This window comes from Telopea speciosissima, chromosome 2 (assembly GCF_018873765.1).
Source record: "Telopea speciosissima isolate NSW1024214 ecotype Mountain lineage chromosome 2, Tspe_v1, whole genome shotgun sequence".
NCBI classification, from domain to species: domain Eukaryota; kingdom Viridiplantae; phylum Streptophyta; class Magnoliopsida; order Proteales; family Proteaceae; genus Telopea; species Telopea speciosissima.
This window is the reverse complement of record NC_057917.1, coordinates 82,899,152-82,916,484: the sequence shown is the minus strand read 5'-3', so window position 1 is coordinate 82,916,484 and position 17,333 is coordinate 82,899,152. Positions and strand designations below refer to the sequence as shown.

General features: G+C 40.4%; 1 protein-coding gene across 1 annotated transcript in view; it reads left to right on the top strand.

Moving 5' to 3' along the window:
- LOC122649834 (ATP-dependent DNA helicase RecQ-like) overlaps nt 1–15,278 on the top strand; it is a 65,555-nt gene extending 50,277 nt beyond the window's left edge. Inside the window, exons 13-20 of the mRNA XM_043843080.1 lie at nt 6,282–6,324; nt 6,492–6,666; nt 8,024–8,094; nt 8,208–8,301; nt 9,608–9,820; nt 9,918–10,127; nt 14,577–14,978; nt 15,101–15,278. Of these exons, the coding sequence (XP_043699015.1) occupies nt 6,282–6,324; nt 6,492–6,666; nt 8,024–8,094; nt 8,208–8,301; nt 9,608–9,820; nt 9,918–10,127; nt 14,577–14,978; nt 15,101–15,223 (1,331 nt within the window). The 3' untranslated portion in view covers nt 15,224–15,278. The remainder of the gene's footprint in view (nt 1–6,281; nt 6,325–6,491; nt 6,667–8,023; nt 8,095–8,207; nt 8,302–9,607; nt 9,821–9,917; nt 10,128–14,576; nt 14,979–15,100) is intronic.
- Nucleotides 15,279–17,333: the final 2,055 nt, after the last annotated feature.

Below are 17,333 nucleotides of genomic sequence, written 5' to 3'. Positions count from 1 at the left end.
CCTCTTGAGATCGATTATCTCCCTTATCGACCTTAAGGTTTCTGGTTTCTCTTGGTTGAGTGGGTCTTCCTTCCTTGTTGGGCTGCTTCAATGACAGGCATAGTTGTCATGGCGTCGCCATGGCGACCTGGTACTGGAGAGGGTTGCATGGCGACCTACGCCATGGCGTCCTTCTTTGATTTCTTCTTCCTGTCTTCGATTTCTTCTTCCCTCTTCGATTTCTTCTTTCCCTCTTCAATTTCTTTCGATTTCTTCTTTCCCTCTTCGATTTCTTCTTCCTGTCTTCTTTCCCTCTTCGATTTCTTTTGATTTCGTCTTTGATTTCTGAATTTTCTTCTTAAAACTTGAGAAACAATAGAGAAAAAATAAAACATGGCTTGAGTATACATCTATTAACACATTAAAAATAGAGAAAATAAAAAATAAAACATGGTCGATATGCTCGCCATGGCGGGCAACATGTTGATATATCGACGCGACACCCCTCCACCGACTTGGATCCCCGTGACGCCGTGACAACTATGATGACAGGCTCAGATGTCTCTTCTGCAACCTCTGGGCAAGATGGGCAACCCCGGACAAACCTCCTTCCTTTTTCAGCTCCAATCAAGCTTGATGGTTCCAACTATCTCAAGTGGTCTCGGACCACCTATTTGACCATTGGTAGTCGAGGGCTGACTGGCCATATCCTTGGGACCAACCCTATGCCACCTACAGCTGGGTCTCCGCAAGAGAAGTGGTTGTCGAATGATGCCATGGTGATGTCTTACCTGCTGCAATCTAAACAACCAGATCTGTCCGACAATTTCATGCTTCTGGAGACAGCTCATCAGATCTGGAGTGCTGCCAAGGAGACTTATGGGCATGTTGCGAATGCTGCCCAAGTATATGAGATTTGCAAGAAATCAATTTGAGGATGTCAGCCATGTTGACCTCTTTGATTCTTCTCAACCCAAGACCCCTTTCCTCTCCAAGGAGACATACCGAGACCCAACTGATAGGATGGAGAAATCTATAAGCGTCTGAGCCTTTCCAGAGAAAGGAGCACATAAGAGATTCCAGACCCGTGATAGTAGCCTGAGGAAGGGCAAAGATACCAGACCAATAAAGGTAAGATGATTAAAGAATGGATCGAATCAATTCTAAACTCCCTGTATAAGAGAAGACCTTACCCTTTGGACCTTCCAAAGTTGGAGCCTCTTGCGCAAAAGATCTAAAATGGGAGTGCAGTGATGAGAAGTGAGACTGGCAGAGATAAGGGGCAGCCCCAAATATTTGATAAGAAGGCGACCAAGTGAGAAGGCAGTCTTCTCTTGTAATATATCCATATCTGCATCAGAGAGGCCCGCCAAAAACAATAAGGATTTTGGGGGTTAGTCCGAAGGCCAGATACTCTTTCAAAGAAATTCAAACACAATACATAATTGTCTCATTTAAAACGACACATTCCATGGAGAAAATCATTAGATCTTCAGCAAAGGTCATGTGAGACATCTTGAGATTCTTACACTTGGACATGAGGGAGATGAGAAGCTGTCCGTCTTGCACTGAATCTCTCTGGAAAGCACTTCCAAGGCAAGGGTGAAAATAAAGGGGAGACAAAGGGCAGCCTTACCTAATATCAACCAAAGAGGTGAAAAAGACCTATCGGACTGCTGTTGACAAGCATTGAGAACGGAGGAGTGGAGATGCAATTGTAAACCCAATGAACAAACACTGGAAGGAATCCCATCTCAAGAAATTGAAGGCTTTGTGGATGTCTATCTTCGTAAGGGCAGTAGGAGGTTGCCCTTTTCTCTCAAAACCACAAACCAACTCATTAAATAGGAGGATGTTGTTGGATATACTTTTACCAACAATGAAGGTCGATTGGTTACCACTTATCACCAACAAGGGAGTTCACAACCAGCTAAATCCAGTTGGCAAGCACTTTAACAATGAACTTGTATAAGATGTCGCATAAGGAGATGAGTCTGAAGTCTAACATGGAAGAGACACTTTCTTTGGGATGTGATGAAGGTTTGGTTGATACTTTTGATCTGGGACGTGATGAAGAAGAAGCTCTGAAGGGCTTTAATGAGGCCGCTTTGATAATATCCCATTAAGAGGAGAAGAAGCCCATACTAAACCCATTGGAGCCAAGGGCTCTATTAGCCATATGGGAGAGAACATCCGTCATGATCTCATCTTCAGAAGGGATACCCTGAACAGAACTGAAGAGGGAGATGGGGATGAATTTGTTGAGCCGGCCATCAAGGAGAGAGTTTGAAGAGGCACTGATAGAAGGGCGAAACAACTACTTGAAGTATCCAACTACCTCGGCTTTAATACCATCAAACATAGTAAGGAGGGAGCCATTCGGAGGTCTGAGCAATGGGATAATGTTGGTGTTGGTTTTGGCTTTTATGGATTTATGGAAGTATGTAGTATTAGCATCGCCAAGCTCCAACCATCTAACTCTAGCTTCTGTCTTAAGAAGCTCTCCTCTTGAGGAACGAACAAAGGGAGGTTCAAAGGGATTTACTTCTCTTCTTCAGCTAGAAGGGCATTGAGCGTGTCAGATTGAAACCTAATCTGAATATCAGAGATTTCAAACTAAGGGTGTCAATTCGGTACCGAAACTGTTTACCGAGCCGGTACCGTACCGAATAGTAACGATATCGGAAAATGGTGCAGTACTCGGTATGGTATGGTATCGGTATGGAAGTTGATACCGACGGTACATACTGATACCGTACCGAATTACCAAATACCGGTGTTGTACCATATTATCATAATATATACTAAACATATATAATAATTTATATGTATAAGAATATAACATACTAAATATAATATTAATGTAGTCCTAGATAGGTAGGAGACCTACTAGGAGCCAAACAACCGGATCAAATAACAAAAGGGGCTGCTGGTTCGAATGGACAGCACTAGGATTTAGGTCAATTCCTAGGGTTTGGGTTGGATATTGGGAAAGAGGTTTATAGGGTATTAATGGGCAGGTCTAGGGGGTCAATATGGTATAAAAAGGTTAGGGTTTGGATGAGTTTTGAAATTCTGCAATTCTGGACAGAATTGAGTTGCAGGTTTTGGGCTTTAATGGAGTTAGGGTTTATGGGATTCAAACAAAAAATAAAGGGGATCAATTGGGGGAAAGGATTAGAGGATTAGAAGAAGAATTTTGGCATCAAACTTACTGGAGATTCCACTGGCAGCAAGCTTCGACAGTTGTGGAGGATAAAGCCACCTTCAAATTTGAAGAAGATCCTCCCAGCCGTCACGGCGTAAAGAGTCAACCGGATTCCACCAGTCCCTTTCCACCTTGATAAAACCACAAGGATGCACACTCATAAGGAGCAACACTCAACAAAGCAGGGCAGCAGCAGCAAACAAAAGCTTTTCATTAATCAAATTCGTACCCAATGCTGGCCTCCCTTACAAACTTATATAGAAGACTCAAAAATAGACTTAGACACTAAAAAGGAATGGCCTAATCCTATCCCTAACGTATTAGGTAATTTAAATTGACTAGGAAACTAAAATACTAAAGGAAATAGACTCAAAACATGGCTGGACTTATAGAGTCCTAATCCAGCCCAACTTACATCACATGACCACTTAACCAAGTCACATGATCACTTAAATTGAACAAATTGGATGCAACCAATTTGAACCGGTTCAATTAGAAAACATAAAAATAAACAAGTATTGGGCTAATCCCGTATGCAACCTCTGTACCCCTAATTTAGGCTCATTAAAGTGCCTAATACATAGAAAACCCTTGGGAACAAAGGCCCAACATGTATATAACCCAACCCTAGGCCTATTTCTAAAGAAATAAGCCCTATTTGATGATGAATCTATATCAATATATTTCATATACTAATTTATTTATATAATATAAGAACCGTATAACAAATACCATATACCATACCATATACCAAACCGATACCGTACCATACAATATCGGTATAGAAAAATGGTACCGTATTCGGTATGGAACGGTATCGGTATGGGGTGTTTGGCTTCGGTACCTTACCGATTGACACCCTTAGTTCAGACCCACTATCAGCAACCAAAGAAGAGATATTTTCATAGGAATCAGAATTCCAAAATTTGAGGGCTCTCTTAATATTCTGAAGCTTTCTAGCAAAGGATATAAGAGGGGTGGAGGAAGCATGGACAGGTTTATCCCAAGAGGATTTGATAACTGATGGGTGAAGGCAGGGTCAAAGGACCACATATCAAAGCCTTTGAACTGCTCTGGGCCAAAGGAAATATAAGGTTGGATAAGGACAGAACTGGGGCTGTGGTCCGAGATACCTGGGGTTTCAAAGGTGGCTTGAGATGAAGGGAAAGCAGTTAGCCAGGCTTCATTGACCAGGATTCTATCCAGTTTGCATGCTATCCTAGAGTCCCTACTTCTTCTATTGTGCCACGTGAATTTCAAATCAGGCCATCTTAAATCATTCACAACGATATCATCATGATAATCATTATAGGCTTCCACAGAAGAGGTATCAGATAACCACCCCCCTATTTTTTATGACCAAATCGAACAACATTGAAGTCTCCCCCAAGGAATGGTCCCCACTTGAGGAGCAATACAGCGGAGGTCGCCCCAAAGAATAACCTCCTTGAAAGCACAGTTGGAAGCATAAATGGCAGTGAAGAAGAAAGAGTTATTCCTTGGGCATCAGAAAGCTTAATGTGAAGCAATTGTGAGGAGGAAGAGAGTAGCTAAAGCAGGATTTTAAAGGGGTTCCAGAGCAGCCATATGTGACCATTAGGGTTATGAGAATATGTAGAACAAACAGACCAATTGGGAGCTATTGCTGAGGCAATGTGGGAAACATTTTCTTCTTTGACCTTGGTTTCAATGAGACAACAAAAAGCCACATAGAGGAGCTTGATACGGGACCGAACTTCCAATTGATTGGCCAAGGAATTGAGCCCTCGAGTGTTCTAGAAGAGGCCCTAGTTCATTGAGCAGGATGGTGGGAGTGCAACAAAGCCCTCTCAAGGCTAGAAGAGGGATGGCGAGTTAGAGATGGGATACTCTTATGGCGCCAATGATAAGAGCGGACTAGGATAGAGGGGACCTGAGGTTCAAGATAAGCCAACAGTGGCAGAGTAGAATGAGTGAGAGAGCTTACAGGTTCAATACGGGCAGAGAAGACGGAGAGGAAGGGGTTGATTGCCCAACAGTTGCACTCAAATTCAAACTCGAGAGAACAAAGGTGCAATGGGTCAGTACCGGTTGAAGCGGAGAAGAGTGGGCCTCAATGGAACCATGTGGAAACCCAGTTTAAAAATGGGCCGAAGTAATAGGACCAGAATGGAGAATCTTTTAATTCCTCACATGAACATCTGAAACCATAATAGTAGTGGGCCCCACTCCAAAAGAAATATCTGGAAGCGGTAACAATGGTGGCAGAGAAGAAGGGTGCATTGCAATCCTCGAATTAGAGAAGCAGAGGGAGGAATTGATAGAAACGATGGAGGAGCAGTTGCAGCAAAAGGCAGAGTTAACGAAATTACGGATGACAAGCAGCATGTCGCAGGGACAAGTAGAGGATAGCGACTTAACGGGGGGGGCTGAAGAGTTAAGGTTATCGAGGTCTGGAGCAATCAGAGCCTCGTACAAGGTAGCAGAGGATGAAGCAGCCGGTCCTTTGCTGAAGGTTTGCAGCTGCGAGTACTGGTTTGATCACCGGTCCTAAGGTTGGAATGGACCGGCGGTAGGACTGGTCCTGCCCTTTCCATTTGTTTCCTTTGGCAAGGCTGGAGCCCATAGTTCAGTCAGTTTCTGCTGCCAAACCATAAAATCAGGTTTGAATGCCAAAGAGATGATGACAACTTGCACATAAGGAAGCTGACTCAGAAAGCTCCAACTACTAAATATAAAGGGGAAACTGATTCACTTTGCAGTTCAGGCTTTGAACCAAGGTTAATTATCACTTTATCTTGGGTGAACTGCTGAAGAGGTGGTACAATTTGCACATTCCATAATAAACTAGTGTTACAGAAATTTCGACATAAAAGGACATTCATAACAATCTGTATGATGGTAGTATGCTATTTTTAACCTGTACTGTGACCACTATTTTATAATCTTTCCTTTTGTTTTCCTTTTATTTTTTTTCATCCTCTTGGCCCAAATTTAGTTACTTTTGTCAGATTTACATGTGTTACTGATAGTTGGCAACATTTTATTTTTATTTTCAATGATGCTGTAGATCTCATGATAAGATGGTTGCTGATTACAACTGCATCTTTTGCAGGTTATTTGACAGAAACTTTTAGTGATATATATAAATATGTGAGGTAAATTTCTGTCTTGTCATGCTTAGTTATAGAGTTTATAACTATATTTATTGCTTCCTGATCATTTTTATGCCATGCCTACGAGGAAGGACTTTCTTCTGTTGTAGATTATTATTTTGTTGTAACTATAGAACAATATGATAAAGGATTGTTTTGGTCTGCATTAGTGTCAGCGAAAAAGGTGTGCAGTTTCTTAAAACTGCTACCCCTGATCGGCAACAACCACTAGTTTTGGCAGTGACTTCCGAAATGGTTGAGGGAGAGGAACATATGAGTGGATCTGACAAACCTGCATGGGACCTCCAAAATTTGTCTGGTCCAGAATGGAAAGGATTTTCTGAGGTTGGTCATACATAACTGAGAGTTACTGGTTCGGCATTTAAATAGTAATCCTTAGTATCTCAATCTCTTATTGTTTCTGGATAAATAGATTAACTGGGTAAGTTTTCATGGGTTTTCTTTGCCGCTTAAGTAGTTATTTATGTTAATAATTATTTTAAACAAAACTTTCATAATTCAGTGTTGAATGCTGCGTGTGCAATGTGTTCAGTGTAAAAAGAAAATTAATCCATTTCCCCATGTCGGTTTCCAACTTTTCATTTGAAACATTACTTAGAGTTTTGTTTCCCTTCTGTTTATGTTGCTGTATAGCCTTCTAACTTAGCATTCTTCATTTTGCGGTTAAAAAACTTGCTTTTCTGGTGTGTTTCCCCTCTTATAAGGAGCCAGTCTCTTTTTAAACCAATCATTTTTTTTATATTTGTTTAGACCCCAGAGAGTGAACACTATAATGAGCCAATCTCTTCTTAAATCAAACGTTCTTTGATATCAGAGGCCACTCGAAAGAAAATAATATCTGTGATAGGGAAAGAAGCAATTAACATCTCCAAATTTGCAGACAAGGATGGAGGACCATCCTCATTATCTCTGGTCTCAATAATGGATTAATCAACTTGGAAGCACATGGATGTTGACCACAGCTCAGGCAAAGCATCAAGGAATATGAGAATGTGATCCATATATTCATGACAATGACGAAGTGCTTAAAGTAACACACTAAGAGGATTGAAGAAAGAGATCTCCTTTTCTGATTTCTCTAGAACTGCATAAATGACCATGCGGGGCTCCATCCACTATAATAGAGATGGAAGCTCGTGAATACGACCTGTTATCTATTTGCACCACTATATTCTAAGTCCATCCTCAATAACATGAAGTCCAATAAGCCCCAGTTAACATGGTTGTGCATTCTGAATAATCTACCTGTAGTTCTTTTTAGGCAGAACTTTATGAGTCTTCTAGCTTGCTGTGGAAAGAATTTAATTTTCTCCTGAAGAAAAAATGGATAATCTTCTTTCCTGCTGTTTGCTCAACTCAATGAGATATTTGTCTTATGCTTTGTTTAGCCGACCCCATTTAGTTGGGATAAGGCTGTGTTGTTGTTATTGTTTGTTTGGACCATTTGCTATCTCCTTTGTACTTTGTTTCTTAGTATTATCAGGAGTTTTGTTTGCAAAGTAGTTGAATAGTTTTTATAGTAGTAAATATCGTTAATCGTTAGTAGTTGTATGTATTTCCTTTTTCATGCCTTACCATTAAATTTTTAACTGTTTTCTTAACTTGTATGTTTCGTCTTACATGGGTGTGCACATGTGAAAACACATCTTGGGGTGGGGGGGGGCATTATCTCCTATTTCAGGCTGAGGCAAAGCTCTTCCGCATGCTTTTAGACATGAGAATGAAGCTTGCTAGACGCTCCGGAACAGCTCCGTAAGTTACTCTTGATGCATGTTTATGTTGATCATGTTACCTACTAAAATTTCAAAAATTATATTGCATCAATATATTAGAACAAGTTCCTACTTTTTGTTTCTGTTTTGCAGATACGCTATTTGCAGTGATCAAACAATTCAAAATATTGCAAGCACAAGGCCATCTAGTAAAGCTAGGCTAGCAAACATAGATGGTGTCAACCAGGTAATCTGTCATTATTGAAATGAAATTATATGTTCCACACATTTAGGCTCATAGAAGTTTCAGGGAAAAAATCGCATTTTCTGTGAGAGGTAGCTAATAATTTAGTTTGGAAGTTATATGATTTATTTTAATCAGATAATATGTAATTATGACATTGTACTGTATACGAAAGAGTGTGAGAGAGGTGAAGTTATTAGCACATTTCTGATTCGTATCAAAATTTGTGATCTGTAAATAGTCTACAAGCCAGGTCTGGTGAGACAGAACAGGTTTGGTCTTCTCCTACCCCATTCTGACATGTGACAGCATGGGTGACTGCCCAAACATCGACAGATGCCTCGAGGTCACCCTCTTTCCATGTGGCAATTATCAACTTCTGATTGATGTTACAAAAGAAGAAACAAGTGATATACACCACTTGAATCACAATCCACACATGCACTATTTAGATGGGTAGAGAGAGAGGGAGAGATACCATTATGGATGTTGGAGCGAAGACTTCCGTTATGCTTTCCATTGACTGTAAATTTTTTTTTTTTGGGGGGTGGGGGGGAAGAGGGAGATGCCCACGTCAGTGTTGGGGGGCAGAACCTCAGTTATGCTTTCCTTTGACTGTAATTGAGGAGAGAGAGATGTTCATATGGGCAAGGTTTGAAAACTCATTTCGTTTCGCCGTTTCGATCAGACCAAGATGAGTGAAATACCAAAATTTTGGCGAACTTTTGCCGGAACAGTGTATTTTTTTCCCCATGAGTTTCGCTTGGCCATTTCAGGGGGCAGACGGCCGAAACCGAAACGAATGACCTAAATTTCAATGAAACAGCGCATTTTTTAGACCGAAATGACTGAAGTACCGAAACGAAATAAGCGAAATTTCGGCGAAACAGTGCTGATTCTGGGTTTCACCTCCTGTTTCTTGACTTTCGTCTCGGACATGTCGAAATTACCAAAATTAGCAATATTTCGAATTATGCATATGGGTGCTGGGGAGCTGACTCCAGTTATGCTTTCCAGTGACTAATTTTTGGGATGGGGTAGATCTCCATTGGGTGTTGGGAAGCAAACTTCAGTTATGCTTTCCCTTGACTGTATAGAGAGAGAGAGAGAGAGAGCTGTCCGTCTGGGTGTTAGGGGGTGGACTTCAGTAACAGTTTCCCTTGATTGTACTTTTATTTTATAGTGCACATTAGTACTGTTTAACAGCATTCTATAATAGGATTGTAAACTTGAGACTGGTTTGTCTAAACAAGGGCATCTATTAGCATTATACTTCACACCCAACTAATTGTTTTGATGCATGGTGCAGCACTTTTTGACAATTTATGGGGATTATATTCTCGAAAATATCCGTCATTTGTCACAAGGGCTGGACCTCTCTTTGGATGGGAAGGCAAGCGTACAAGCCACTATCAGAGAAAAGGTGTATCCTGTCCCAAACTGCCAGAGAAAATTAACACCAGCAAAATTTGAAGCTTGGAAAATGTGGAATGAAAATGATCTCTGTTTTCAGGAGATAGCTGTAAGACTTTTAATAGTTGCAAGCATATATTGTTGTTTTCTCAATTTTACATATTCTTGACATCAGTTTTATTTTTGTTATTCATTTTGCTATGTAGAATGCTCCTGGAAGACCGGCTCCAATAAAAGAACAAACAATTATAGGTTATCTTCTTGACGCTGCTCAGGAAGGATTCGAAATCAATTGGACCAGATTCTGTGTGGAAATAGGGCTGACTCAAATGCTATACTTAGAAATTCAGGATGCTATATCAAAAGTTGGGTCAAGAGAAAAGTTGAATCCTATAAAAAATGAATTACCAGAGCATGTGAGTTCTATTTCTTTACAGTAACTTATTCCTGTTTTGTGTAATTCTTTCTATTTGATGAAAATCATTTCTTTTGTAGTTTCATTGCCTGGGCTTCAATTTCAGAGAAGTCATTCTTTCTCTGGTTTGAGGTTCATATTTGCATCCACCACAGAGAAACAATTCATGGATGATCAGCATGATCACTTCAATACTCAAGTGTTTAAGGGGACATCATGAAGAATGATTCTGGTTGAGGGGTTACCAATCATCACTTAATTGATTGGTAAGCATCATGGCAATTGGAGAAAGAGATCTTTTGAGTTCAAAGCCTCTTGAGAGTTGAGAGTGTATCCCAATTGTTAACAGACTCAGCCATCCTGTTTTGTCACAGTTACAAGTTTGCAGCTGACTTTCCCTTTGAGACCTTTGCTCTCCATTGCCCAAGGCATGCCTTTATGAAGACAACCCCACTAATAATGCCATTATATGTAGAATTCCACCATTAAGCCTCCAAAGGCTCCGGGTAGTCTGCCCAGCCACATGAGTGAACTTGCTTGTTGCTGCCGCCTACTTTTAAGCTGTTCCTGTCTTTGCCAATCCTATGGGGAAACGTTAGTTGTCCACTCTGAAACATTAACAACTGACCTAGTTTTCATTCACGAAATGCTTGGCCTCAATGTTCTGGACACCCCTCTCTCGTCCGGAAGAATGTTCGACTTTACCTTAAAAGAAACATGGACCCTTCAAAAATCCAAATGAGGATTATATCAAGTTGTTATAAAGTTGTTGCACTCTCTATCTATTTAACACTTTGAGAGAATCCCAGCAACTGTCCTACATATTGCAGACTCAAGGGGCATGGAAACACCTATCCCATGCCCATGCCAAGCATACAATTAAGTTATGCAGTACTAACCTGCCCTTTACTCGTGGCAAATGCTAAGCACCACTGCCAACTGGGGAAACACGATCCACAGGTTACAGGCTACTCCTAGAGGTGACAACCCCCCCCCCTCCTCACCCCACCCCAAAAGGTATCTGCCTACTTACTAATCTAGTGCAGTCTTCAACAGGAAAAAGCTGAGATTGAAAAAATGTCAAGGGGGCTCATAGAAAACTAAATTGAGCAACTGTCTACAAAGGGGAGAGAACCGGGGGGTGGAGAGGGAGAGACCAAAATTGTTTTAGTTCTCTTTGTTCTCTATTTCCTCCATATTTTGCCCCCCCCCCCACACACACACACTTTTTCTTGTATCCTTGCTGGATGGAAGGATGGAGCATGGTAGTGGTGAAACCTCTTGATGAATAGAGGCCATTGAAGGTGTTAGGTGGTAGAAGAGGGTGCAGGGGAGAGATTTGACATGGGGGAGTGGCTAGGGAAAGCAATATCGGAAGCATTTTAAAAAAATATGGGATTAAAGAGGTGAAGAGAATTATTAGGGATGTGGAGAGAGAGGAAGAGGGGTAGGGAGCAAAAGAGGGATTCAAATGGTGGTTTTGGAGAGGGAGGGGTAGTTTTGTTGGGGAAGGTGTTTAACACATAAGGGAACTTTTGATTGGATGGAAGGGGCAGATTTGGTAAACAAGGGATCTATCGAGAAAGTAGGAAAATGGCTATTATTGAGGTTTATTTAATTATGTTGTATGTGTGAAACCCGGTCAAATTTCCGAATAAATTTGAACTTTTAGAACCTGTGTGATTTCAGGTTCTGATTCAATATTTGGCCATGCTAGCCTCTAAGTTGTGGCCCGTCTTGATTAAGAAATTCAGACCTATCTCATGACTTGTCTTTAAAGGCATTCCGATCAGCCAACTACTGTGGCCTTAAATGAGTCTGAGGTGTCTAACGGAAGACAACACATAAGCTTGGCATGCTGGATTGATGGCTATGCAGAGCCTTTCCTTAAATTAAAACATTGTAAGTATTATTTTAAATGAATTTATACATATTGTGTGTACGACCAAATAGAAATTCAGGGATATTTTATTAAAATTGACCATGTGGGACCCACTTTCCCAGTAGGCAATGCTGTCCCCAATAGTTACCCGTATTCGGATAACCTTTAATGTCGCCCGGCATCGAATTATGAATAGAATAGTGTATTAAATACAAATTTCAGATATATAAACTGTTATAGAAATTGATTTAAATCTAATTTTCGTCAAAAAGACTGAAATGCCCTTTAGTGCTTAAATGCCATTACCATATATATATATATATATATATATACCTTCTCTTTACTATTACAATCACAACAAACTAAAGGGGCTGAGAGAAACGAATTCTCTCTTGGAAGAACCAGAAAGCAAGAAGGAAAAATAGAGAAGAAAGGAAAAGAAGAAGAAGAACCCTACAACCTACCTTCTACTTCTGAAATTGGACTTAGAGACTCCATTAGAAGGCTGATGTACCTTGTTTCCTGCTCCTATATTAAGGTAAGCCTTGAATACTTGCTGTCTCCCTCTTTATTTCACTTCTTCTCCATCTCTAGTTCATCTATTAGGAAGTTCTACCATTAAAGCTTGAAGACCAAGCATGGGATTTAGAGATTGAGCATGTTTGGACTAATTGGAAACAATTTCTGTCCCTATGAGACCTGAAATTCAGTAATTCATCAAGTCTGCAGGTTGTATTGTTGTTTTTAATAGTATTTCATAAACCCTAATCTAGTTAAGTAGGTTTAATTCTTGAAATTATCAAAATTAGGAAGTTGTTTATGAAATTGAACCCCTATGTAGGTAGACCCACCTTAATATGGTGTTAAAACACCAAGATTTACCCTTGCATGTAAGGATCTGCCCAAAAATAGGAAAAACCCCCAAATTCGGACATTGACCCGGATGATGTTGCAGGCCTAGGGGCGGTCGACCGGCTCACTAGAAGTCTGCATCCGGCTGCCCCTTTTTGTGTGATTGTTGGACTGATTCCTCAGGGTTTGACCTAGACTGTTACCCTCACTGATATATGATGTTTTGATGTTTATTTAGGACTGTTTTACTCCATTTTTTGTGAGGATTACTTGGCCTTTTGGGTTTCTAACTGACTAGGTTTATCGACTATCTCAGGTAAGGGGATTCGACCTTAATTTCCTGCTTGTTTATCACATTAATTTCAACTTTATGCTGAATGCCATGTTCATGCATCATTACCTCTATACCTGGAGCATGTAGTTTTCTAGCTTTTATTTAATGCATTAGACTTCATGTAAAATAGGTTGCACAAAGACATACTGCATTGCATTTGCATTGATTATTTATATGATGTGAATTTATGATGATGGAATTCGGTAATTTATAACTCAGATCATACTTGCCTCATCATGTTTAGACTGCACTAAGCTAGGTTGATATTCATTACCCAGTACTGCGCCCCTTACCAACAGGGGGAAAGGTGTTGGACAACCCGTGGCAGAGACCGATGTGTTAGTTCCGGGATGCCATCTTCTGTTCCATGTTAGCGGGTCCCTAATTCCGTTGTGGGAATAAACAGGCAGGGTTGGTCATTTGGGGGTCTGTCGGGGTCCAATGTGTTAGTTCTGGAACTGGCGGGTTCTCACCGTTGTAGAATGGTTTCGCTCGGGTGACCGAAGGGTTAGTTCCGGGACCGAGGTTAGCATCTACCACTAGTAGTAGTACTTATACCCCATGAGACTTAGAATCTGTGCTAGGAACATGTTAGTTTAGCACATGCATCATGGATTTATTGTGTTTGTATGCTTGTACACCCCTTACTGGGCTCAGTTGAGAGCTCACCCCTGTGGATATCCTTATTTTTCAGGTGATTTAGTTACTTCTAATGTTGGATTTGCAGCGCTGGAGTTTGAAGTGCACGATACTTCGTGCGCACATGATGATTGCGCAACCTCCTGATCTTGGCCTGATAATCTAGGCTACCTCCCCACTCTTTCATGCTTTATAAATGCTTTATATAGTTATAGTATAATTTCTTGTATACTTTTACTCTGTGGTACCTTTGAGAACTGTATAGTTGTATCACAAGCCTTATCCTTTATATAAATGAAATATCACTTAGACTTCTCTTACTAATGATGTTATCTCTATTAATTAAATTGTTTCCGCTACCTCTGATTACTGTGTCTGTGAGCAATGATTGTAAATAGGGTACTGCACTTGTGATCCTTGGGGATTGGTTGGATGTCAGAGACATCCCGCCACACTTGGCCCTTAATAATCGGGCCGGTGTGACAGTATGGTCATACATTATTATCTTTAGTGTTAATTACGGGGATAATTTTAGGAAAAATTAAAGATGAACTTGGTTCACCTGAGAGGTAGGTCGCATATGAAGTGGGAAAGTAAGAACTCCACCTTGCCTTATACATTAGTATAGATAAAGCACAGGGAGGAGTTGAGATTGGGTCTCTACGTCTTATGCTTAAAATTGTAATTGACTTGAGCATTCTCCGTACATCTATTTGAATGGGAAACTTTGTGCTGTTTTGTAGGTAAGTTATGTTCTCATCAAGGCATGTCTGACAATACAAGATCTTGGGATATCAAAAGACGTAATTCCGTCTGACCTTCAATCCTCAAAATCATGTGAAGTACACCCTAGGACATCAGAATCGTTGCAAAACCTCAACTGCGAAAACCATCCAGAAGGCCCTCATTTGTCCGAAGCATCAATTTACGATATGGGAGCTAATTCTACCTTAAATGGAAACGCTCTCTGCCCCCACACAGTAAGCAGCCCTAAGATACTTGCTGGCATAAAGCAACCACGACTCGATGATGTTCAAATTCCTACGTGGAAGTTCCAGAAAACTGATGTACCGGAAGAAGGAAGCAAAATAGCAGTGGAAGCAACAAAAGGCAGTGTCTTGGAGTGGCTTACGAACCATGATGGGGTCAGTGGGGTAAAAAAATTTCTGCAAGATCAGGGAATCATATATCATAGGGTATATCTTTTTTAGGTTCTCTGTGGAGATGACAACATGCTGATGGTTGTTTAACTTGTATATCTTTGCAGGTTGCTCTTTCTGATATTACAAAGCATTTCAATGAATCCGAGGAGTCTGTGATGGATCTGTTGAGATGCCTTGAGAGTGAGTTTTTAGTTTTTAAAAAGAACAATTTGTACAGAATTATGTAAATGGCCTGAGGGAGGGTGGGCTTTTTGCCCTTTTTAAATGTCATGTGGTTCAACATCCAGAAGTTTCTCCCAGCTTGGCTAGCATTCCCCTTAGTAGCTTTATCCATAGAAATTGATGCATGATATCAGCAGTAAGGGAATACATATTCCTAAAGGTTTGAAGTTTTGCGGAGGATGGGGTTATGCCAGTCCCTGTTAAAAAACTGTAATATTTCCCCAACTTATTACCAATTTCAACTCTTGGGAAAACTGAAAATTTTTGTGATGATTTCGTTCACAGTTTAGAACCTTGTAGTATATTGACAATTAGGAGACTAAGAACTCCAACTAAAATTACTCTCCACTGTTGCTTAAAATTATACTTTTTGATAGGTTATATTTTATTTAAATGTCATTCTTGACTGAAATATGTGATAGCATTATATCAAAATATCTTTGACCTTTTTCTGGTTATGATTCTCTTTCTATTATTGGCTGTATAAAAACCTACATGATAATGGACATTTATTTGTTTTGGAGTTTCAGCATCATTGTCTTTAAATCAGTATGCCAATATGCTTGTTTGTGGTTTACTTTGGTGCAACGGTAATGTTGCTCAACTGTGACCAAGCGGTCAAGGGTTTGAGTCTTTGGAAACAGCCTCTCTGCAAAGTGGAGGCAAGGCTGCATACATTATGATCCTCCCCAAACCTTGCGGTGGCGGGAGCCTCATGCATTGGGTACACCTTTTCTTTTTCAGGTAATCTTTGAAGGCCTGGAGAATAAAACCCAAATTATAAAAGGACCTTGAATCTCAAACCCCAAAACGCATTCATAGTTCATACGACAACCCACTATCTAAAACAAAAAATAAGACTTGACCTTGGCAAGAGACCCTTTTATAATAAACTCCAAGTTGCATGTCCATAAAACCCCCAAGTTCAAAAACCAGTTTCATGCAGAACTCATCAACTCTATTAAATGAAATAACAAGGGCAACATGTAGACAATTATAGTTGGGCCAAAATCTGAATCTAATTACAGACGGATTATGAAAATCAACTGTGGCTTGTAACAATGCTGGCATGATATGGAAGATCCAAGAACAAAACATCATTCACATTGATGACCCATTAATCCAGCATCCATTGCATTTACACCCAATTGAATACTCCTTGAAATAGTTATCTATTTCGACCTTCGCCAGTTATGTAATCCTTCACATAGCCAGCAAGATGGTTTTCCAATTGTTGCTTAGGTTGTGCAAAGCCAAAATAGGATGCCACAAGTCCCAGTTAAAGCAAGGGTGGAGTTAGATATGAAACTTGGGTTGGCAACCCTGAATCCAACTTCTGACATGGAACAACAAAGAAACCCTAAAGCCTTAAGCAATGATCCACCACCTTCACTCGGCAATTTAATGTATTCCATCAACTTTAGAGTTTTCTTAGTATGGCTCAAGTATCTGACACTTGGTATTAGAGCTTACCATCACATCACAGATTTAAATCGTTAAAAGAACAACTTGGAGTAGTGGGATTAGAATAGATCCACTAAGGAAAGGCTACCTATAATGGTAGCTATTTGGAATGGACTACCGACAGCCAGAGTGGGTTGCATACTTGCATAGAGGGGAGACGATAGTTGGGAAAATATAGTGGCATGTTATGTGCGTTGTTGGGGGCCTGGGGCCAATTTTCGGTATCGGCAGTAGACTAGGCCAATTTGGTATGGGATTAAAGGGTGTGATTGATCGCATTCCATCAACTCTAGAACTTTTGATGCATTAGATAGGTACATAACATTGTATAATGTCTGATGGAACACAATTTAAAATACGGTCAATAGATTGAATCAGCCTAATATGAAATATCGACATAATTCTGTTCTAGCTTAGCTTCCCTTGCTCCTTTATCTCTTATAAAGATATAGGGTTGTCCAGGTTAGGCCCCACCCAGCTTAGAAAGCACCGTTGGTTGCAATACCCGCATTAAATAGCCAACCAACACGGGAGTAGCACCTATTACCTAATACAACTGAGTCATTAATTGAGATATGCATGGACTCGGGGACTTACCATGCAGCACAAGACCTTAGATATTTCTGGTATGAAGCCCTCTCAATGCATGTA